This window comes from Lepus europaeus, chromosome 3 (assembly GCF_033115175.1).
Source record: "Lepus europaeus isolate LE1 chromosome 3, mLepTim1.pri, whole genome shotgun sequence".
Classification (NCBI taxonomy): domain Eukaryota; kingdom Metazoa; phylum Chordata; class Mammalia; order Lagomorpha; family Leporidae; genus Lepus; species Lepus europaeus.
Window position 1 is genome coordinate 120,060,266 of NC_084829.1, and position 25,261 is coordinate 120,085,526.

General features: G+C 36.1%; 1 protein-coding gene across 10 annotated transcripts in view; it reads right to left on the bottom strand.

Annotated features, from left to right (window-relative positions):
* The window catches only part of TBC1D32 (TBC1 domain family member 32), a 304,455-nt gene that overhangs the window by 33,929 nt on the left and 245,265 nt on the right, over window positions 1–25,261 (bottom strand). For 9 of the 10 annotated variants that reach the window (XM_062186699.1, XM_062186693.1, XM_062186698.1 and 6 more), the window contains 4 exons: window positions 18,009–18,078; window positions 15,544–15,659; window positions 14,607–14,761; window positions 2,802–2,942 (listed from right to left, as the gene is read on the bottom strand). In XM_062186699.1, coding sequence (XP_062042683.1) covers window positions 2,802–2,942; window positions 14,607–14,761; window positions 15,544–15,659; window positions 18,009–18,078 — 482 coding nt within the window. Of the gene's footprint in view, window positions 1–2,801; window positions 2,943–14,606; window positions 14,762–15,543; window positions 15,660–18,008; window positions 18,079–25,261 lie in introns of those variants that run through there. The other variant, XM_062186700.1, reaches the window with a different exon arrangement.

Genomic DNA, 25,261 nt, shown 5'->3' on the forward strand with positions numbered 1-25,261 from the left:
ACAAAATTCAATACTTTACAAACCAAGACTAGAAATTTTTTTTTTGACAGGCAGAGTGGATAGTGAGAGAGAGAGAGAGAGAAAGGTCTTCCTGTTTTTGTTGGTTCACCCCTCAATGGCTGCTGCAGCAGGTGTGCTGCGGCTGGCACACCGTGCTGATCCGAAGCCAGGAGCCAGGTGCTTCTCCTGGTCTCCCATGCGGATGCAGGGCCCAAGCACTTGGGCCATCCTCCACTGCACTCCTGGGCCACAGCAGAGAGCTGGACTGGAAGAGGAGCAACCGGGACAGAATCCAGCGCCCCAACCTGGGGTTCCGGCGCCTCAGACAGAGGATTAGCCTATTGAGCCATGGCGCCGGCCAACTAGAAATATTTTCCAAAACAAAATGTGGAATAATCTCCTCCGATAAATAGTTACTCCTGAATGGTGAAATGCTGAATCATTTCTCAATAATTAAAGTAAAAAATAAGTAAGCAGTTAGTATTTAGAATTATTTTAGAAGAACTAAATAACAAGAAATGTAGAGTAGAAATGAAGTAATTAAGTTAGTATTTAGAATTATTTTAGAAGAACTAAATAACAAGAAATGTGGAATAGAAATGAAGTAATTATTACAATCTTGAAGAAAAAAGAAAACATAAGTCAAAAAATGTATGACTAAATATGAAAAGATAACGACTACCAATTATTAACAAAGAGAAAATAAAATTGAAAGAGATATAAAACTATACAATCTAGCAATATATGTAATGGGAAATATTCTGTACTTATATGAAAAAAGCTATATGACTTTACTAAAACATAATAAAAACAGAAAGACCTACACTATAATCCTAGATAGAAAGCTGAACATAATAAGGGCATAATTTTTATCAAAGTAACTTATAATTTTACAAAATAGCAATAAAAATCTCACCTAAATTCAAATAACCAATTTGAAGTGGTTAAAGTCATCTTGAGGAATCAATGATGGTAATAGCTAAATTGAGTTTCTGAAGAAAGGCAGGAAGTAAATGATAGACTTATTCTTATCCATCATTATGACACATAATACAGTTAAAATAAGGTAATGTATATGACTCAGAAATTTAAGATATTTCGATAGTGATATTACTTTTTTAAGAATATGTTCTGTTATGTATTGGAGTGAAACAGACATTTTGAGATTCAATGATTCTTTACAGCCCTTGTCTCTTCCATTGAGGAACAGTGTTTGTTTGTTTGTTTTTTTTTTTTCTTTATCTCCATGCTATTTGTTGAATTCTTTTCTTAGGGTAGGGCTAACTATATAATCATTAAGTAAACTTAAAATATATCTTTGTAAAAATTAAGAGTAGGAATGTGAGAGGAAGGAGGAGGAAGGGTTGGATTGTGGGCAGGAGGGAAGGGGGTGGGGGCAAGTGTTACTATGTACTTAAATCTGTGTATATGAAATACATGAGACTTGTATAACCTAAACAAGATTTTTTTTTTAAAAAGAAAATATGCATTAAAAAAGAGTATGTTCAAATCAATAAGAAAAAACACACTAAAATGGGTTGGCAATTAAAAAGATTCAACTAGTTAATGAATCTATGGGCAAATTTGTTCAAAGAAACAAAAATTTATTTAACATAGGCTTTTTGCCTATTAATGTTTAGTTTCTTAAAATCCAAATAAATATCTGTAGTCGAACAACTGGCACTTCTTAATTTTTTTCTTGGCAAAATCCAAGCCAATTGATAATGAGTCAAGAGTCCTAAAAGTGTTTCTATCTTTTGTTTAAGTATTTCTGCTTTGGGGATTCTGACCTTTCTATAGCTTCGGGTGCATACTGTGCCTGACTTTTTCCACCATAGGGCAGCTGTTGAAAAGTAATGATAAACCACTCAGACATGTTCTATATTATATCCTAAATAAGAGAAAATGATTTGAAGACAAAAATAAAAGCTTAATTTCTGGAAAAAAAAACCAAAAAGCTTTGAGCTCCAAAATACTAATTTTGACTAGATTAGAACATATTGTGTAACTAATTCACACCTCTATCAACACAAGACTGGCTATGCACAAGAAGGCAACACCTACAGCACTACTACATATGATCACATTTTTTGTGCACTGTACAACTTCAGGCCCTGGGGTGGGGGTGGGGGAACAGTAAGCTTTTCCACATCCCAACAGCAGAAAGTAAGGGTAAGATGCAGTTTAATCAGCTAGAGTTTTTTGTTAGATAAGACTCAGTATCTCCCACACCAAACAATCCATGTTGTATGCCTTCTGCTACCTCAGTTTATCCTTAACATTAACCTTACTACTTTTAGTATTAAGCAAGTATTAATTCCAGTAAAAAGTCAGAGTTTGGGAAACTTTCTGGCCTGAATAGCTGACACTGAACTTCAAATCTGTGACTGCCATGGGTCTATTATAAAACAAACATATATATTTGGTTTTGAAAACTTTTCCTAATACAAAAAAGAATAGATTTCATGTACTTCATAGATACAATTCTAAGATGATAACCACACTTCTCTCCTTCAATCCCCCTTCCTTACTCTTTCCCTCCTTCCTTCCTTTCTTCCCTCCCTCCCTCCCTCCCTCTCACCTTTTATATTCCTTTAATTTTTACAATAACATAATTTCAATTTACTTTCTGATTAGAGGCTTAATGTATCACTAACCATAATGTACAGTAAGTAATTTGGAGCAAAAGCCAGTTTAAAGATTTAAATACATATATTTATTATTTTAAATATATCTTCTATACGTCACAGGAATGCAACTTTCTTTAAAGACACTGATATCTTTACCCCTTTGTGGATTACCTGTGATGGTGCAAAACCAGACATGTGAAAAGCTGAAAACACAAGTGGCACCTCAGCCTTCAAAAGCATTTCAATATAGTGAGTACTGCAAAAATATATTGGATGAATACCAGATTCTACAGTTTCAGTAGGTAGGTACTTCTGCAGAAAAAAGAAATCAAGAATTAAATAATTAAAATATAGATAACTCTGAATAATCAAACATCCCCCACTTAACTAAACTCTTTTGCTCCAAAACTGTGCTTCAAAATAATTGTGGTAGCATGACAAAATTTTGCAATTCTGATAACTAAATGTAAATTAAAATCAGAATGTTAAACATTGTATACAGAAGAAATCTCAAGAAAGGCAGTGTTATATATCTTTCTAAGACACAGAAATATACTTTGAAATTTTGATGATTTTAATCATTTTGGAATAATGACAAGGATAGTTGCATGAAATTATAAATGTATGATTGAGTGCATGAGTAATAAATGCTTTATATTTTAATGCTAAATTATTTAAATATGCTTAATATTGTTGGTTTTGGCCAATAATCCATATAATATTAAAAAGCTGTAGCTGTGTCAGCTTTTGAGAAAATCTGTCTAGTCTCTTTTTCTATATTGATCTTTTTTTTTAAAGATTTATTTTTTTATTTGAAAGACAGAGTTACAGAGAGGTAGAGCCAGAGAGAGAAAGAGGTCTTCCATTCTGCTGGTTCACTCCCCAAATGACTACAACAGCCAGAGCTGAGCTGATCCAAAGCCTGGAGCCAGGAACTTTTTCCGGGTCTCTCATGTGGGTGCAGGGGCCCAAGCTCTTGGGCCATCTTCTACTGCTTTCCCAGGCCATAGCAGAGAACTGGATGGGAAGTGGAGCAGCCAGGACTTGCTATAGGCTGGGGCTTTAACTCACCGCACCACAGCGCAGGCCCCTCTATATTGATATTAACCTAGAACTGAAACTGAATTAATAACAATCCAAACTGGAAACACTATAAGAAACTCATCTCTAAAACTGCAGGAAAGCAATAATGCATTACAATCATAATTCTCAGGCCATATTTGTATTTGTATATGTTTATTTTTGTATTTGTATATGTTTATGTGTATCTGCATGTAACTTATGCATGCAAACATACACAAGCATGTATTTACAATGTTGGGTTCTCAGCCATTTCATTCTAAATTTGGGTATTTTCTCAATTTAGTTGATAGGTACAATTTATCACTGCGAATGATCAATGTTTTACTGTGTGCTACTTTAAACCCAACATCTACAACAGAATTTGTTTTAAACAAAGAGTAATAAACTTCAAGGTATAATTTTGTGTTAAAAAAGATGATTTAACTAGCTATTATATTAAAATTTGACAATGAAATTACATCTGGAAGATTTTACATAATTTAGAGACTTTCTAAAAGGCATTTTATTTTCTTACCCTACTGGACAACTCTTATTTCAAAGCTTTTAAACAAAATAAATTTAATATTTTAAAGTTAAAGAAATTAAATTCATACTAATTATATTAGGATTGAATATTAAAAATTTCTTTCAAGCTTTATTGCTAAGCTGCTTTATAGATTCAATCTGAATTATAACTAAAGTTTCTGAAATCATGAAGTCAGCTTATCAGTGATTTTCCTGTTTTGTCATTCATTATCATAACTGATCATTTTTATTTCGTATTATAGAAATATATGTCAGTAGGCATATATGCAATGTATGGAAATACTAAATGTTTTTATGACAGGTTCACCAAGACACACATCATAGTACATTTAAAAAACAATTCTATGCACTGATGAATACATAGATAGCTCATTAAATGAATATATTATAGACAAACATATATATGTCCAGAACAAAAAGCAATTTCCTAGTCAGTAATTAAAAATAGCATGGACTGAGTAAGAAATAGTGTCCATTGATATATCTTATTCTCTAAAATATATAATGTGTTTCACTTACGACTATTTGTTGAAAGAATAAATCTAGTACATATTAAAAAAAGAAAAAAATCAACATATACATTTATCATAATTTTGATGCAAACTAAGTTAATGCTTTTCTGAATACACATGTAATGATAGTATAAAAATTCTATGTATAAGAAATGATTCTTATATGGTATCTTTTCCATGTTGCATTGGAAATTCGATTAAAAGTAGGCCCATTAAGATATAAAGACAATAGATTAATTATATTCTGAAAGAAAACAAGCCATTGTTATGTAATAGAGTCCCAATTATGAAGCAAAAGTTCTTCTACCCTATAAATTAAACTCTGTGGGAGGGCATTATGTTATAGTTTTTGGTAACCAACACAGTTCCTAATATCAAACCTTGCAGAGTAACTGCTCAACATATTACTGATTGACAGTAAAAACACATATAAATAATTTCATCTGGTAAACCATGATAAACTCACTTATGATAATAGTTTTATTAGCTGGTATATTAATTGTAATTTCATAGCTTGAATTTGCAGTAAATGGTGGACCAAAAATTCCATTGATAATGATAGCTTTGAGTCACATGAATATAACAAAAGGTTCTCTGGATCATCAAATATAAATTATGAATAGTGGTTTAGATACAGTTCCCTCAAAGAATAACTATTACGCAGAATTAAGTAGACACATGCAGGATAAAAACATGTGAATATATATACTATCCAAAGGTAAAACTGCAAAAAATCAGTAAAAATACTGTCCTAGGTGATTGTAGAAAGGAACATGTTGTGAAGCAAGAACTCTATAATACTCATTAATCTATTTTACTTTATTGATTTAAAATAAAAGATATACACTTAGTGTTTTTCTTCTACTACAGAGAGTTCTAATGAGTCATTTCATTTCTAACATTAAGAAAATTCTAGTTCTACATTGTCACAAAGATTGAATTAAAAGGCCCAATAAGAAAGACTTTCAACTCTCTAGTACAACATAAACTGATCCAATATAGTCCAGTTCAGTAATCTATGGGGAGAAAATGGGCCATGCCTTATCAGTAATATTGTCATTTGTAAAGAGGTGAATAGAAAACTTTGAAGATTATTCAAAATATTGATCCTGAATTCTAAAACATCAACCTCCTCTCAGGAAAAAAAGCCAAAGAAGTTTTACCCTGGTACTCTTTTTATAGATGATAGCTCACATGACTTACTTTTACTGAGGTTCTAAAAATGGGTTACAAGTACGCCATGACATGCTGTTACAGAATTTAAATCTAAATTTATATTTCAATTCTATTAGAATTGTAACTCTGTAAACATTACGAATTAGGTAATTATTATTCTATGAGGAATAAAAGAGGGCCCCTTAGTAGCTACCCTGTAGAATAACTACCCCTTGACTTTCCAATTGAACTATACTCCCTGATTTATCAACAAGGGAGTTTTTTTTGTACATACAAAACATTTTATTTTTTATTTTGATTAATTAGTTTTACTTTTTCACATTTGGCATGGGGGTTAATTTATTTTTTAACAAAATTTTAACAAAAATTGTACATATTTATGGGGTACAAAGTGATGATGTTTTAGTACAAGAATACATGTGCAAATGTATAATTAGGGTTTCAATATTTATCTCTTCAAACATTTAACATTACTTTGTGTTGAATCCTATCTTTTAGGGTTCTTTAATAGAGAAATATACAGTACATTAACTGTTCATCCTAAGGTGCAAGATAATCCATCTGTTGAAAATGCATCTGAACTCCCATATTTACTGGAGCACCATTCACAATAGCCACAAAATGTAAACACCTAAGTGTGTCCATCCATGATGAATGGATAAAGAAATTGTGGTAATATAAACAAAGGAGTACTACTGATGAAATCTTGTCACGTACAACAGCATGGATTGAACAAGGCCAAGAACAGAAAGACAAGTATCACATAATCTCACTGGTATAAGGAATCTAAAAAATATGGTGACATCAGAGATGTTAAGAATATAATGATGGGAGAGCGGAAAGATGGCGGAATAGGAACGGAGCACATTGATAGTTCGGCAAGACACAGGTTAATAAAAGTGGAGATACTGCATGGTCAAGGAAGAGTAGGGGAAGAAACAGCAGAGGAAACTCTTCCGGAACTAGTGACTCACAGTGGACCTGCGTGGAGAGCGTGGGAGCCCAAGTTCGGGACACCAGCGGCAGACTCAACGCACCAGCGCTGAAACGCGAGGTGAGCTGAACCTCCATAGCCCGAGACACCAGCGGGCAAGCGGAAAGAGGAGACTAGAGGGAACAAGGCTTGAAACTCCGTGGGGGAAAAGTTCACCAGGCTAACTAGAAGAGAGAGAGAAAAAAAACAAAAGTGACCGATACAGACACGAGTTCCTCTCTCTCCACTCACCCCTCAAAGGCGAGCAAGACAAAGAGCAGGCGCCATTTTGGACATACGTCATAAGCAGGGCGACCTCAGGTCTGCACCAGCCCTGAGCCTAGCAGAAAAACTTAACTCTGGGGGGAGGGGTGAAATAACAGGAGATTAGCATCTAACTTGGCAACCCAGTGGGAGACTGCAGGAGAATTGGAGCCCACACCAAGGGCAGCAGAGATTCCCTGTGTGGTCCTTGGGAAAGAGCTTCCGATCTCTGGCTCCTGTGGGTATATCATTCGCCTGCTAACTACCTCCAATTACGTTCAGCTGTGTGGAATGACTTCCCTTTCAAATCAGAAAAAAAAAAAAAAAGAGAGAGAAAGAAAGAGAGATTTACCACGCCTAACCTGGGAGTGTCATCTTTGACACACCCTCAACCCTGAGGAACCAAACACAGCTCTCAGGCCACACTCATCTCAAGCCTCTAAGGCTCCACTGAAAGCAGACAGTCTACTTAATCTAGAGCCATAGTATAACAAGAAAAAACACCACAGTGAAGAAACCAAATATCTCAAACATGCCAAACAACAAATGCAAAAACCGAGGTAACAAGAACAAGGAAGACACTATGATGCCCCCAAATGAAAAAGACACCCCAATTCAAGATTATGAAGATGATGAGATAGAAGAAATGCAAGAAGCAGATTTCAAAAAATTGATAAGAACATTAAGAAGTTCTCAAAAACAAATTCTTGAACTACAGAAATCCTTAATGGACAAGATAGAAAATCTCTCTTGTGAAAATGAAATATTAAGGAGGAATCAAAATGAAATGAAACAACTAGTAGAACAAGAAACTGTGATAGTGACGAGAAATCATAATGAAATGAAGAATTCAATAGATCAAATGACAAACACATTAGAGAGCCTTAAAAACAGAATGGGCGGCCGGCGCCGCGGCTCACTAGGCTAATCCTCCGCCTTGCAACGCCGACATACCGGGTTCTAGTCCCAGTTGGGGCGCTGGATTCTATCCCGGTTGTCCCTCTTCCAGGCCAGCTCTCTGCTATGGCCCGGGAAGGCAGTGGAGGATGGCCCAAGTCCTTGGGCCCTGCACCTGCATGGGAGACCAGGAGAAGCACCTGGCTCCTGGCTTCGGATCAGTGCGATGCGCCGGCCGCAGCGGCCATTGGAGGGTGAACCAATGGCTAAAAGGAAGACCTTTCTCTCTGTCTCTCTCTCTCTCACTATCCACTCTATCAAAAAAAAAAAAAAAGAATGGCTATTAAAAATAAAACAAATGCTGGTGAGGATGTGGAGAAAGGGGAACTCTGAAACACCACTGATAAGAAAGTAAATTAGTGTAAGCCTTGCGGAAAACAATATGGAGTTCCCTCAAAATCTGGAACTAGAACTTCCTTACAATCCAGCAAACCTACTGTGGGTATATATTCAAAGGAAAGGAAACCAGGATGGCAAAGCTATACCTGTACTCCCATGTTTATTGTAGCACTACTCAAAACAGCCAGGGTATTGGGTCAACCTAGGTGCTCCATTGGTAGATGAACGGAAAAAGAACACATGGTTACATAGTGGAATAGTACTTAGCTGTAAAAAAGGGTGCAGTCTTGCTTTCAGCAACACAGATGATCCTGGAGGACACTGTGTTAAGTGAAGCAATTCAGCACAGAAAGAAAATCACTTCATGTCCCCACTTACGTGTGAAAGCTCATATAAGTAGAGAGTAGAATAGTCATTAGCAGAGGTTGGAAAAGGAAGTAGGGAACAGAGGGTGGAGCATGGTTGATGGGTATAAAGTTGCAGTTGGGTAGCAGGAGTAACTTATAATGATCTACAGCACAGTGAGGTCATCGATTGAGAACAGTTAATTGTGTGTCTCAAAATAGCTAGTAGGATTCTGAATGCTCCCAACACAAGTTATTAATGTCTGAGGTGTTGGATATGCTAATTAATCTGATCATTACCTATTGTACACATGCAATGAAATACACTGTACCCCATAATTATGTACAACTATATGTATAAATTACAAATAAACATACACATTAAATTCTTTTTAAAAGGATAAATTTTTCAAATTATTTTCCACTTCTATGAGTTGTCATAGTTTATAAAATTTTTAGAGCTTCAAATTAATATTTTATTACCTCCTGTAATTGATAAAATTTTCAAAAAATTCTTAAGATTGAAGGCAGGTACATTACTTTTTAAATCCATTTTCAACAGCAATAAATGTTCACTATCCCTTAAATATTTTCATATTTCTTGAGTGATTACAATGGTAGATAGCCTAGGACACAGTGAATAAAACAGAAAACCCTGGGACTGGGTGGTAGTTTGGAGTCGGAGTTGAGACTGGACTGTAGCAACCCATGGTGACATAGTTGGAGGGAGAATGTGGCGTGAGTCTAGACTAGAGCCCTGGGGGCTCGTGCTTGCTAGCAGATGCCCACAGAACCAGTGGAAGTAGAGTGGGAATGTTTATGTTGCCCCAACTTCCCCACAGCAACTCTTGATGTCTGGCTAAGAAAGTGTGGGTGCCATGTTGGGTAACAGCAGAGGCTACAGAAGTATCTCTGTGTGTGTACACCAACAGGCTGAGACAGGACGCCATCTTTTCGGCAGTATTAGTGGCAGTGGCTCTTGTGTAGTATGTGATTCAGGGATTTGAGCAGAGGGAAAAATCTGCAGTCCCCACTGACTTTGAGTCTGGCTAGAAGGTGGTCAGGCAACCATGGAGGACAGCAAGGGGCCTGCAGCCTTACAGGATCAAGATGCCTTGGCAGAGCTGGCTCAGAGACCATCTGCCTCTCTGTTGACTGGACAAGCTGGCAGGGCAAAATGAAATCTCTGCATGTAGTGGCTCTGGGAGCTTTGTGTGCTGAGACTGTGGGGAATTGGTGGTTACATGACAGAGTGCAGTGGGTAGCTGGGGTCTGGGTAATCACAGGGTGTGGCATCACATGCCCTGAGCTTCTCATTTCTTACAGCAGATCACTGCAGTGGGGACCACGATCACAGTGAGGACTGCACAGATCATTTGTGCTGTTCTTATGGAGGTGTGGATGAGTGTTGAACACACTGGGGACTAACAGTGGACATTGAGATCTACCATGCCCAACTTGGGTGTTACCATAGATAGTTGTCCTACCATGGAGCACTGACCAAAGCTCCTTGACCAGAACTACCACACACCTCTTGGTATTCATGAAAGCGCAGACATTTCACTAAGCAATAGGGCATAGTTGAAAGATAAAAGCCATCAGAGGAAAAAAACACAATAGTCAAATCTACAAATGCCTAAAAACAAATGCAGAAATTCAAGAAACAAGATAAGAAAGACACCATGACCCTCTGAAAGGAACACAAAACATTTAAATATTAGAATGTGAAAATGAAGAGATTGAGGAAATGTCAGAAATGGAATTCAAGAAATTAATATAGGATTACTCAAAAGCAATCAGAAGCAAATCCATAAACTAAAGAAAACCATATATGACATGAATGAAAACTATTATCAAGAAAAAGAGATTTTAAAGAGAATCAAAATGAAATATTGGAAATAAAAATTCAATAGAACAAATAAAAAATGTGGAAGAAATCTTAACAGCAGATTTGGAGAGGCAGAAGAAAGAATCCAAAATGGAAGAACAAAATTTTGGAAATGTTACAGCCAGACAAAACAGAAACCAAAACAAAACAAACAAACAAACAAACAAAAAAAAAAACCAAGAAGAAAACAGAAAACTTAAAAACAGTTTTGGAGATCTAGGAGACACCATCAAATGACACCTTATACAGGTCTTTTAAAGAAGAATTAATTCCAATTCTTCTCAAGCTATTCAAAATGATTGAAAGGGAGGGAATCATCCCAAATTACTTCTGTGAAGCCTGCATCATCTTAATTCCTAAGCCAGAAAAAGATACAACAGGAAAAGAAAATTATAGACCAATATCCCTGATGAACATAGTTGCAAAAGTCCTCAACAAAATAATTGAATCCAACAACAAAGATTCTTCATCTCTCCAAGTAGGATTTATGATTCAGCATTTGTAAATTAATCAATGTGGCACATCACATTAACAAGCACAAAAACAAAAACCATATGGTTTTCTCAATAGATGCAGAGAAAGCATGTGATAAAATACAACATCCTTTCACGATGAAAACTTTAAACCAACTGCATATAGAAAGAACATTTCTCAACACAATCAAGGAAGTTTAAAACAAACCTGTGGACAGATTCCTATTGAATGGGGAAAAGCTGGAAGCATTCTCCCTGAGATCCAGAACCAGACAAGGATGCTCATCATCAACATTACTATTTAATATATTCCAAAGTTTTAATCAGAGCCATTAGGCAAGAAAAATATCAAAGGGATATGGATTGGAAAGGTAGAAATCAAACTACCCCTATTGTATAAGACATGATCCTATATACAGAGGATCCTTAACACTCCACTGAACCCTTAAGATCCTTAAGTCTGAGAGAGATTATTGGAACTCATAAAAGTGTTTGGTAAAGTGGCAGGATATAAAATGAACACAGAAAAAATCAACAGTCTTTGTATATACAATGTTATGGCTGAAAAAGAACTTTTAAGATCAGTCACATTCAAAATAGCTCCAAAAAGAACAACATACCTTGGAATAAATTAAACCAAGGATGTTAAAGATCTCTACAATGAAAATTATAAAACACTAAAGAAAGAAATAAAATGAGACATTAAAAGATGGATTGGAAGAATCAATAGCATCATAAAAAAATCAAAATAACAATGATATTCTAGAAAAAAATAATGCTAAAATTAATATGGAAACACAAGAGACCCCGAATGGTTAAAGCACTCTTATAAACAAAAATAAATCCCGAAGACATCACAAAACTGTATTTTAAGACATACTACAGGGCAGTTATAATCAAAACAGCCTGGTACTACATAAAAACAGAACTGTAGACCAAGGCAACAGAATAGAAACTCCAGAAATCAATCCACACATCTACAACCAACATATCATGACAAAGGAGCTAAAATCAATCTCTGGAGCAAGAATAGTCTCTTTAATCAATTGTGCTGGGGAAACCAGATCTCCACATGCACTAGACCCATACCCTTATAATTTACACAAAAATCTACACAAAATGGATCAAAGTTCTAAATCTCTGACCCATCAAGTTACTGGAAAACATTGGAAAAACTCTGCAAGACATTGGCATTTGCAAAGACTTCTTGGACAAAACCCAAAAAGCACAGGCAATCAAAGCCAAAATTGACAAAAGGGATTACATCAAGCTGAGAAGCTTCTGCACTGCAAAAGAAACACTCAGCCAAGTGAAGAGACAACTGTCAAAGTGGGAGAAAAGTTTTGCAAAGTACACAACCAATAAAGGATTAACATCAGGAATCTATAAAGAGCTCAAGAAATTCAATAACAGTAAACAAACAATCTAGTTAAGAAATAGGCAAAGGACAACAACAGGTATTTGTCAAGATAGGAAATTCAAATGGCCAACAGACACTTGAGAAAATGTTCTGGACCACTAGACATAAGGGAAATGTAAACCAAAACCATGGTGAGCTTTCACCTCTCTCCAGGTATAATGGTTCTCATCCAAAAATCAACAAATGACAAATGTTGGAGAATATGTGGGGACAAAGGTATCCTGTCCACTGTTGGTTGGAATGTAAATTGGTACAAACACTGTGGAAGACAGTATGGAGATACCTCTAAAACCTGAATCTAGACCTATAATGTGATTCAGCCATCCAAACCCTGGGAATTAACACACACTAAAATAAATCAGCATAGGAAAGTTATTTGTACTCACATGTTTATTGCAGCACAATTCATAATAGTGGAGATATGGAATCAACCAAGATATCTATAAACTGTTGACTGCATAAAGAAATATGGAATATATACACTATGGAGTAATACTCAGCTATAAAAAAATGAAATCTTGTCTTTTGCAACAAAACGGACGCAACTGGAAGCCATTATACTTAGAGAAAGAAGCCAGTCCCTAAAAGTAGATATATATTTTCCTTATCCAAGGTAACTAATAGAGTATCTGAAATGCAGTGTATTGGAGTGAAATATTCATTTTGAGATTCACTGATTGTTTACAGTCTTTGTCTCTTCCATTGAGAAATGTTATTTTTCTTTTCTTTTTCTTCATACTATTTATTGAAATCTTTTACTTAGTGTAGAGTTAACTATATGATCATTAATTAAATTGAAAATAGACTGCTATAAAAATTAAGAGTGGGAATGTGAGAGGGAGGAGGAGATTGTAGCATGGGTGGGAGGGAGGATGAGGGTGGAGGATTGTCACTAAGTTCCTAAATCTTAATATATATGAAATACATGAAATTTGTTTAATTTAAATAAAATTTAAAAAAAAGAAATCATCAAGAAGACACACAGACATGCAAAAATTCTGATTAATAGTAGAATAGTTACATTCATTGGAGGAAAAACCAATACATACTACTTTGCCATTTATTTCTTCCTGTTTATGTGACCGAAATTAGACATTATGGTAAAATGTATAAATTGCAAAAATCTTCCTCTGGAATCCTATGTAACTATTTCAAGTATTAAATGTTAAAATTTCAATACTGAATATATTTTGTGATGTTCTGACTTTATCTTCCTTGGCACAAACATGTATGCACACATGTGCATAGACACACAAATATATAATTAAAAGTGCTTAATAAACATTTTCATCTTCTTATAGACAATCCTTAGCCTGTCTTAGGTTCTATGTGATTTTACTGCACGTGTCATAGAAAAAAACTGAGAAGCATTAATATCGCTGATAGTTTAGACAGTTTCCCTTAGTTGAAGATCTTAACAAAATAGCAAGTAAATTAAACAGAAACATTGATAAAATAAAGGATATATCTACTTTTAATATAATCTCTAGGAGTTCATAAACTAGTAGAATTTTTAAAAATAAATTATATCTCTTAATAAAAACCAAGTATGTATTTCCAAAATGCATATAAAACAATTCTCTTCCTCTGTAGAATACTGTTACAATTTCTACTTAGTTATTTTTTATAGTATAATTTAACCATCAAGAGATTTTTCTATTAAAGCAACAATAAAAATACCATTCATAGTTCTCTTTTTACATACAGAATTTCACTAACCTAGCAAATTAAAAGTTTATAATTTAACAATTTTTAAACTTCTTTTTCATTATCATGCTATTTCATGAAATATACTTCTATGGTCATTAATCTTTCATTCAGATACCAGCAGGTAAGACATCAAGTATTTGAGAAAATGTCAAGTCTATATTTTCAAACAGAAGCAGTCAAAAAAGTATTCAGGTAGAAAAATGAATATAAATTATGACATAGTACTCTACAAATAAAATAATAACCCAAAGAATTTAAATATGTTCCTTAAAATTGCAAACCCTCATTTAAAAGCAAACTAAAAAGCCTTACAGAAACATGTAGTCTTGGCAACCAGAGGAAAGCAGAGGTCAGAATCCTGGAGAACTGCTGAAGAAATTGGAATGTTTTCTCTTTGTCACCCAACATTATCATGAACAGAGAAGACACAAACCAGTCATGGCCAGCATAATTCCCTTGCAGGCAGACTAAACTGCGCAGTTAAGGAGCTTTTAAAATATACTATCTTATAAGAATAAATATAAGAACTCTAAAAATATCTATTCCCAAGATCTCCAATAGGAAAGAGATATAATGGTATATATTATTTCTTGTGTATTCAATCTATTATTAAGATATTGAAGTAAAATTGAGCTTTAATAGTAAAAAAGAAAATCACTTCCTTAATTACTATTTTAATATACTACTTTCTAACTGTGGGAGCTGATGGCAATAGTAACTGGAGAAAAAATTACTCACTTTGTGAAAATTCACTTGTTTAAATCATTAAGAGTACCATCCTAACTTTAGTTGTGATTATTTGCGAAATGACTACCATAAGCAAGTATAAAATCCACACATTTTTTAGAATTCAGTAATGCAAATGGTTTTTATACACTGTGTTCCTTCAAGTCAAACCCAGTTTGATAACCAATCAAATGAAATAATAAATGGATATGGTATATGAAAATAAGCAGCAGTCTAATTCTGGGTCTAGGAAACTGATGTCTAAAATGCTCTTAAACGTGTCTGAAAATACACTGTAAAGACTTTAGTTACTCAGTTTAAGGCTTATTGAGTAACTGAATCTAATGATTATGAGTTAATTTAACAAAATGCATATTCAAAATACAAAGTAAATCACCATAAAGATATATCTTAACAAATTACTAATATAGTTAAATATTATTATATTAGAAACGTGATATCCAAATATGAAGATTTATATGAATAAAATTCAACTGTTGCAAATCCACTCAGAAAAGGATATGAAGAGAAGAGCTTACAGGAGCTTGCTGCTGTTTCAGCAATCTCTGACTGTGCTTTAACACCCAAGTAAGATCATTTTCTGCACCATCTTTTAACAGGTTGAGCAATTTGCCATACCTACATTAACAATCCATAAAACATAAAATTAAACACTTCAGGCCCTGTGTTGAACATTCTTTTTAAAGACTGATTGATTTGAAAGATTGATGGCGGGAGGATTTTTCATTTTTTGGTTTACTCTCCAAATGGCTACAAAAGCTAGATCATGGCTAGGCTGAAGCCAGAAGCTGGGAACTCTATCCTACTCTCCACACACTTGGCAGGGGTCTCCACACATTTGCCAGGGGCCCAAGTACTTGGGCCATCTTCAAACGTATTTTCAAGTGCATTAGAAGGGAGCTGGATCAGAAGCAGAGAAGCCACCAGGATTAGAATAGGTACCTGGATATGGGATGCGTCTGCACAACACTGGCCCCTTAAAGACTTTTTTTTTTTTTAATAAAAATACAAGTGAATTGCTTTTTAGATCTCAAGCTTTTAAGATTATAAATTTCTACTTTTAGCTTAGCTATTTTATATTTAAAATTTTGGACAGATGAACTCTCAATATATCTTATTAACAATTATGATATATTTGCCTTGGCAATTTTTAATTGTTATCGAGGGAGGATACTATTGAGACTTTAGTGAACAAAGGCCAGGATTTCAACCCAAGACAGAGTCCTGTACAATATTAACATCTTTCAAATGTCCTGTTATTTGTAAGGATGAACAAACTATTTATAATTATCTGAAACTAATTCTGCTTTATATAAACTTACATATATATATATATATATATATTTTTTTTTTTGACAGGCAGAGTACAGAGAGAGAGAGATAGAGAGAAAGGTCTTCCTTTTGCCGTTGGTTCACCCTCCAATGGCCTCCACGGTAGGCGCGCTGCGGCCGGCGCACCGTGCTGATCCGATGGCAGGAGCCAGGTGCTTCTCCTGGTCTCCCATGGGGTGCAGGGCCCAAGGACTTGGGCCATCCTCCACTGCACTCCCTGGCCACAGCAGAGAGCTGGCCTGGAAGAGGGGCAACCGGGACAGGATCGGTGAACTTACATATATTTTAAAATACACTGAATGCAATTATGCATAAATTTTACTAAGATTTGGTCACCATTTTGGAAAGTGTCTTTGCTATTGGCAACATCCCTTTTGGAATTTGAGTAACGAAAACAAAATCAATCTGTATTTACAACAGTCATAACGGTTCTACATACAGACGCCAACTAAATTTCAAACTGTAGTGTATCCAAACGTTCCATCATAAATCACTTTCCATTTATTTATTAGAATATTAGAGCCTGGTGTTGTGGTGCAGAGGGTTAAGCTGCTACTGACAACACCAGCATCCCATATCGAGGCATCAGTTGCTCTGCTTTCAATTCAGATCCCTGCTAATGCACTTGAGAAAGCTGTGGAAGATGGTAAAGTTCTTGGGCCTCTGAGGAAGCTCCAGGTCCCTGGCTTTGGCTTGGCCCAGGCCAACGTATTGCAGCCATTTGGGGAGTGAACCTATAGATGGAGGACCTCTTTTTCTCTTTCTCTTCCTCTTTTTCTTCCTCCTTTCTATCACTAAGCCTTTCAAATAAAATAAATAAACCCTTATAAAATATTATATTGAGTTAAAATGTCACTCTTTTGCTTATATTATCTACAGTTTCCATTTCAGAATAGAAATTAGGAATTACAAAATGTAAAAAAGTAAGCATAGAGTAACAAATTACGATCAAGAGAGGCATATGCTCTGTGACACAAGTGGGAGAGCTTGCGTTAACATCACCTTCATCATGCTATGGATATATAAGAACACTCAGCCATATTCATATCTCTCACAGGTATCTTTTTAATACTTGATTCTGAAAATGACCCTGTAAGTAAAATAGGACTCTCAAAGCCCCATTTACTAAGAGGGATGTTTCAATAACTCAACCCTTAATTGCCTGAGTTTATCATGTAGCTTGCACATTTCTTTTAAGAATTACAGGAGTACAAAGAATTCTACCCATAAAAATTTTGTCTCATTTATTTTTAACTTCTTTATATATCCTTAAGGTACTTTTGTACTCAACACCATAGCTTGACAATCAGAACTAATCATATTTTAGAAAATGGTATGATTGTGCTACCAATGTGCTAATTTTTACAATATTATTTTTGGAAAAAAAATGATAGTCATAGAGGCCTACACAGATTATAGCTTCTGGAATACCAATGAACTGTAAAAGATTTCACTGCAGAGGAAATTTAATAATGTGCCAATATCCTAAAAACCCTGATTATTTTCTGAATGATAAACTCTGAATTTGAAGTATACAAAAATAGCAGGTTGTTAAATTAAATATTGTTAAGCATATTTAAGGCAGATCAAACAAATTCTAGAAATGCACAAGGGATATATTTCCTCATAATATACCTGATAGTCATTTTAATGCCAAGCTGCTGCACAGATGAAAGATTCTCACTCCTCACACTGGCATCAGTCACTAAAAACAATAGAAAACTTAGTTATAAAATGGAGAACAGTTTGCATAACAATCAAATTTTAATTGAAAATTGATGAAAGCAATATTTTACATATTTTAATGTATATTTCAAAAACAGACAAATGTGTTCTTTTAAGAGGTGTCACTTACATTTTCAGATATTTCAGGGGAATTTTTTACAAATAACTTTTCTCCTAGAAAAAGCACTTAAGAACATTAAATATACAATGGCTAATGATAGTTTTATAGCAATCTATTTTATTTAGCTGTAAACAAACAAGAACAAATAAAACACGAAGAAGCTGTTAACATGAAAATGATCTAGAAATACTTTACTTTCCCCATGAAATGCATACTATAATTTTTAATTGCAAATATACGGAAGCATGGATGCTCCTTCCTTCCTTTTTTTTTTTTTTTTTTGACAGGCAGAGTGGACAGTGAGAGAGAGACAGAGAGAAAGGTCTTCCTTTTGCCGTTGGTTCACCCTCCAATGGCCGCCGCGGTAGCGCGCTGCGGCCGGCGCACCGCGCTGTTCCAATGGCAGGAGCCAGGTGCTTCTCCTGGTCTCCCATGGGGTGCAGGACCCAAGGACTTGGGCCATCCTCCACTGCACTCCCTAGCCACAGCAGAGAGCTGGCCTGGAAGAGGGGCAACCGGGACAGGATCGGTGCCCCGACCGGGACTAGAACCCGGTGTGCCGGCGCCGCAAGGCGGAGGATTAGCCTGTTGAGCCACGGCGCCGGCCGCTCCTTCCTTCCTGACAGTCATGTTTACATTTTAAGAAGTCAGTATTCTACTTTTAATGTAGGATAATACATGAGGGTGAGTGAGTTAGTTTCCTAATGCAGGCTAGGTTTCTTTGTGAAGCAGGAGTTTGTGATCATTAACCAAAAGTGAAGAAGGAGTTCCATAGTACAGAGAACCGCAGGAAAGGCCGAAAGTTTGGATTAGGTCATGTAAACACTGGGTGGCCAAGCTAACAAAACATTTAAAAGCATCATCACATAGTTCAGAGTCTAACTGAAACTTCTAATTTTTGGCTGAAGAAACAGTAACATGAGCACGCACACACACACACACACATACAAAATTAAGAGACATAAATCACATAGCCATCTAGTGGTACAGGGAACCAAAAGTTGTTTTCTGAATGCTGTATCACAGAAGTTTCTTTCCTCTCATTACACACTGGTGTATCTCATGCTATCAATATAATCTAGTTTACTTGTGGACTTATTCGTTCCTTTTAATAGATCCCTTCTGAGATAATCCATGTGGAAAACTCTGCAAGTGGCTGTGGGGATGAAAGATAAATCATATATCTACCCTAAAAGAACTTTCCGTGTAGTGTCAGAGATAAAATGCATATACAGATAACTGTGATGGAGGTGTGTTAAAAGCCCTAAGTGGAATAAGGATGGTACAGATAAAGTGCTATGTGCATTCAGAAGAGGAAGAGATTATTTCCAGCTGGTTAGGGAGAAGTGCCATTTCAGCTGAACTTCAAAATATGGGTCGACTTTAGATCTACAGAGATAGAGAAGAATAAATTAAACATCACTGTTATCAGCTATCTACTCTTTAGACCAGCAATGATTAATCTTTCAGTACTCTGAAGAGTCGAGCTAAACAGATCATCTCAGTTTGCCTATGGTTTCATGGTTTCAGCACAGAAAATCCCATTTTTCAGGAAACAGTCACAGTCCGCAGGACATCATACTGGATGCACACCTTACTTAAAGTGGTAATTTATTCTTAAAACTAAAATAAAACAAAGCTAAGCTTAAAAAAAATTAAAAACTGGAGGAGGGGGATGCTGTTTGGTGTAGGGGTTAAGTCCTGCTTAGGAAGCCCACATCTCTTCTCTGAGTGCCTGGTTTGAACCCAGCTACTGTGCTTCTTGTTACTGTGCAGTCTTGGAGGCAGTAGTTGATAGCTCAGGATTTCTTTTTTTTTTTTAACTTTTATTTAATGACTATAAATTTCCAGTGTACAGCTTATGGATTACTCAGGATTTCTGTGTCTGCCACCCATATGGGAGACCTGGATTGAGTTCCTGGCTACTGGCTTCATCCTAACCCAACTCTGGCTGTTGGGGGCTTTGGGGAAAGAACTAGCAGATGGAAGCTCTGTGTTTCTCATTCTCTCTGCCTTTCAAATAAAATAAAAAAATAAAAATTTTAAATTGTTTTTAAAAATTAACTTAAAAAGGATGTGGTTAGCTCCGTAATAAACCATATCTAAATATCTAAACCATATCTAAATAAGTCTTACTTATTTAGACTGGAATGCAGTCTTAGCAGTATTGTTAAATTTTGCCTTAAATAAGAGCAGCTAAGCTACAATTTACCTTGTTATTTATCATTCTTACTATGCCACTAGGTAAATCGTTTATTCTTACAGGGAAAGAATACCAGTTCTTCACTTCTAGTAAAAGATCTTCATCCTAAAGCAACCACTTAATAAGCAAGGGGAGATATTCAACATTTCCAAATTTTCTAAACCTAGGCTGGTGCCGCGGCTCACTAGGCTAATCCTCCGCCTGCGGTGCCGGCACACTGGGTTCTAGTCCCGGTTGGGGCACCGGATTCTGTCCCAATTGTTCCTCTTCCAGGCCAGCTCTCTGCTGTGGCCCCGGAGTGCAGTAGAGGATGGCCCAGGTCCTTGGGCCCTGCACCAACATGGGAGACCTGGAGAAGCACCTGTCTCCTGGCTTCGGATCGGCGCGGTGCGCCGGCTGTAGCACACTAGCCAGAGTGGCCATTGTGGGGTGAACCAACGGAAAAAGAAGACCTTTCTCTCTGTTTCTCTCTCTCACTGTCCACTCTGCCTGTCAAATAAATAAGTAAATAAATAAATAAATAATTTTTTCTAAACCTAACTGGGGATGGAATTTTCTTCTTCCTGTTAATCATGGGGCTATGAGGTGACTTAGGTTCCCAGTAGAAATGCATATATCATATAGAAGAGCCAAAGAGAGAGAGAGATTGCTAAGGATGGCTTTACCCTATTTTATGAGTCAATGGTTCTCATTTTCCTATACAGAAAAAAGGAAATTTCATTTGAGATTCTACCACTTGAAATTAGAAACAAATATATCATAAATTATCCTCATGCTCACAGAATTATGACCAACTGATAAAGTTTAAAAATTTCAAGAATTTTAAAAATGCTGTTGATAAGGCTGAAAACTTCAAATAGATATTTGATAATAATCAATTGATAAAATATCGATTTGAAGTTTTCAGTCTTATCAATAGCATTTTTAAAAGTTAGCCATAATAAACACTATAAATGTCCACTTTATCATAATCAGCCACATAGGCAATGACAGGAAGTTCTTTTTTTTTTTTTTAAGATTTATTTAGTTATCTGAAAGAGTTATACAGAGAGAGAAGAGGCAAAGAGAGAGAGGTCTTCCATCTGTTGGTTCACTCCCCAGTTGGCTACAATGGCTGGAGCTGTGCTGATATGAAGCCAGGAGCAAGGAGCTTCCCTGGGGTCTTCCCACGCAGGTGCAGGGGCAAAAGGACTTGAGCCAACTTCTGCTGCTTTCCCAGGCCATAGCAGAGAGCTGGATTGGAATTGGAGTAGCTGGAACCTGAACTGGCACCCATATTGGATGCTAGCACTGCAGGCAGTAGCTTTACCCGCTACACCACAGTGCCAGCCTCTCTTTTTGTTTTAATACCTAAACCAGGCCCTGGTGTGTCTATATATTATGCTGAGTTATATTTCAGCCTTCCAAGTTTAAATAATATAAAATTTCAGTGTTTTATGATTGATGACATTTTGCTGATCTGGCAAAATTAAAATAGTTTTAATAAAACAAGCATTAAAATTCTGACTATGTATCCCTATAGTCATGGAAAAAAATCTCCTTTCAACTATACTATGATATAGTACCACAATGTGATTTTTATAAACTATTGCTAGAACATTCTAAGATTACATGAGAACACTTAGAATTCTGGTTCCCAAGAAACTATATGATCAAGTATGAAAAAAATTACCTTCATTAATAAGTAGATCTTTGTGCTTGTTATAATACTGGTGTTTCTCTTCCCCAAAGTATACTACAAGTAGCTATCTTAACAACAAAGTAGTATGTGCACTGCATGGAGAAATGTGTGAAAAATGTGCATTCCCAATGTCATGTGTTCTTTGGATCACAATAGCTCCCACTAGGAGACATTGACTTCCATCTACATCAATGAAGAGTACACTAAGCTAAGGAGCAAAGTGAGAAGAATTGCTCAAAGAGCCTGTGCCACTGAATATCATATAAGGATCAGGGGCTTTCAGTTCTTCCCTGTAAAGAAAAGGAGTTGTTCACAGTGATTTAGTTGTACAGCCTGAGATGACTTCTTAAACTTGTAGAGAAGGGCTAGACCTTGGACATTATTTGTGAAGCTCCAGAAAAGTTAATCATTTTATCTTCAGGGTAAAAATTTACTTTTTTACATTTCAACAGGTAATGCTTCATTTATTATATAAAATGATTCAGTTATTTTAAAATAAAGATAGATTCTATTCCAGGCTAATTATCAGATTGCCAAGGGTTGATGTCCAGTCATTCATACCTTTGAAGATATGTGCAGTTTACTTGTGCACTAAAGTTGAGATCCATAATAAAGGAATAAAAGTAAAATTTAAATATAGGTATAACTGGACAATGATACTCTACTACAGACATTTCATTTTTATGGAGGCTCTAGATAAATTCTCAAGAAATCTTTCACATAAAGATATATGGAGATAATAAGCATTTAAAAACAAATATCAAATATCCATTTTAAAAAAAACGATGAGGGGCCAGCGCTGTGGCACAGTAGGTTGATCCTTCGCCTGAGGCGCCAGCATCCCATATGGGTGTCAATTCTGGTCCCAGCTGCTCCTCTTCCAGTCCAGCTCTCTACTGTGAACTGGGAAAGCAGTGCAAGATGGCTCAAGTCCTTGAGTCCCTGCACCCACATGGGAGACCTGGAGGAGGCTCCTGGCTTCGGATCGGCACAGCTCCGGCCATTGCAGCCATTTGGGGAGTGAACCAACAGAAGGAAGACCTTTCTCTTTATCTCTCCCTCTTAGTGTCTGTAACTCTACCTCTCAAATAAATAAATAAAATCTTTAAAAAAAACAATGATGTGAAACAGATATCAATAACTTTAGTATGAATAAAATCCTTCAGAACAAAAATTCGAAGAAATGAAGTTTCCTAAAACAAAAATGAAGAAATCAGAAAATGGTATCAGGGCATGTGAGGGCATATATTAGAGAGGCTTCAAACGTGAACTTGTATTTTATGTGTATTTATATCGGACTATCAAAGTTCAGTGTTAGAAGCGTATATACAACTTGGAATGGATACAATTTATGAAACAGGAATTAAAATCTTCAGAAATAAAACAAAATTAATGGAGCAAAATGAGTAAATAAAATTCAATAATAAGAAACAGATGTCCTCAGTGGGTTCTGATACATATCCATGGCTTGTAACCTGTACTCCACATATGCACAATATCCATGGCTTGTAACCTGTACTTCATTTATGCAGAATACATAAAGGTACTTAATAAACACTGAGTGAATGCAAACAATGTACAAACATAAAATGAATAGCAACAAAAGAAACTTTCATACAACAAACTAAAAGTAAAATGGAGAAATAAGGAAAGAGATGTGGGTATATATTTTCTGTACACTGAAATAAGAAATAGAAAAATACGGGGGGCGGAGCCAAGATGGCGGATAGTGAGGACGTGTGCCTTAGTTTGGGAAAATAAACTTTCATAAAAGTGGAACTACTGTAGCCTCAGGAAAAGACTCAAGAAAAAAAACTGCAGAGGAAACGCTTCCGGATCTTGTGGATGAGACACAGAGGACTTACAGGGAACCCACCGCGTGGAAAACCAACCGAGACAAGCCGAGCAGCAGCTGCGGGAGCGGAGCCAGAGCCACAGAATCTCGCCAGCGCGGGAACGGAGGAGGACGGTAAGACAAAGACCTGAGAAGTCCGAGACATTGGGGGGAGGGGGAACAGAGGCCTCTCCCTTCACTCACCAAGCAAAACAAAGAGCACCGCGATTTTACATATGTAAAGCTCAGCCAAACTCAGTATCTTTAGCGAAACTGGAGAACACATTGAGGGCTGCATAAAGTCTGTGTATGGTCCCAGGGGTAGATCAAACGAATACTCACAGAGGCTAGATTTCAACTACCCTCAACTCCACTCCCAACTGAGTCAAAAGAAAAAAAAAAAAAAAAGAGAGAGAGAGAGAGCATCCCAGCAAGGAGCAAGTATTCTGGGAGAGTCGCTCTTTACACAGCCTTAAACCTCAAGAAACAAGCATAGCTCTCTGGCCACACCCATCACAGCCCCTAAGGCTCCAACAAAACAGACAGCTCACTTAGAGGCATAGTATAACGAGAGAAAAAAAAAACAAAAACAAAAACAAAAACAAAAACACCACAAATTATCTCTAACATGCCAAGCAAGAAACATAGAAGTGGAGGTACCAAAAACAACGAAAGCACTATGACGCCCCCAGGTGATCAAGACACGCCAATGCAAGATTATGAAGATGCAGAGATAGAGCAAATGCAAGAAGCAGATTTTAAAAAATTCATAAGAACATTAAGAAGTTCTCAAAAACAAATTCTTGAACTACAGAAATCCTTAATGGACAAGATAGAAAATCTCTCCCGTGAAAATGAAATATTAAGGAGGAATCAAAATGAAATGAAAAAATTAGTGGAACAGGAAACTGTGATACTGGCAAAAAACATCAATGAAATGAAGAACTCAATAGATCAAATGGCAAACACATTAGAGAGCCTTAAAAACAGAATGGATGAAGCAGAAGAGAGAATATCGGAATTAGAAGACAGAGAACAGGAAAGGAAACAGTCAAATCAAAGAAAAGAAGAAGAAATCAGAAATCTAAAAAATACTGTCAGGAATCTACAGGATACTATTAAAAAACCCAACATTCGGGTTCTAGGTGTTCCTGAAGGCATGGAAAGGGAGAAAGGATTAGAAGGCCTTTTTAGTGAGATACTAGCAGAAAATTTCCCAGGTTTGGAGAAGGACAGAGACATCCTAGTACAGGAAGCTCAGAGAACCCCTAATAAACATGATCAAAAGAGATCCTCACCACGACACGTCGTAATCAAACTCACC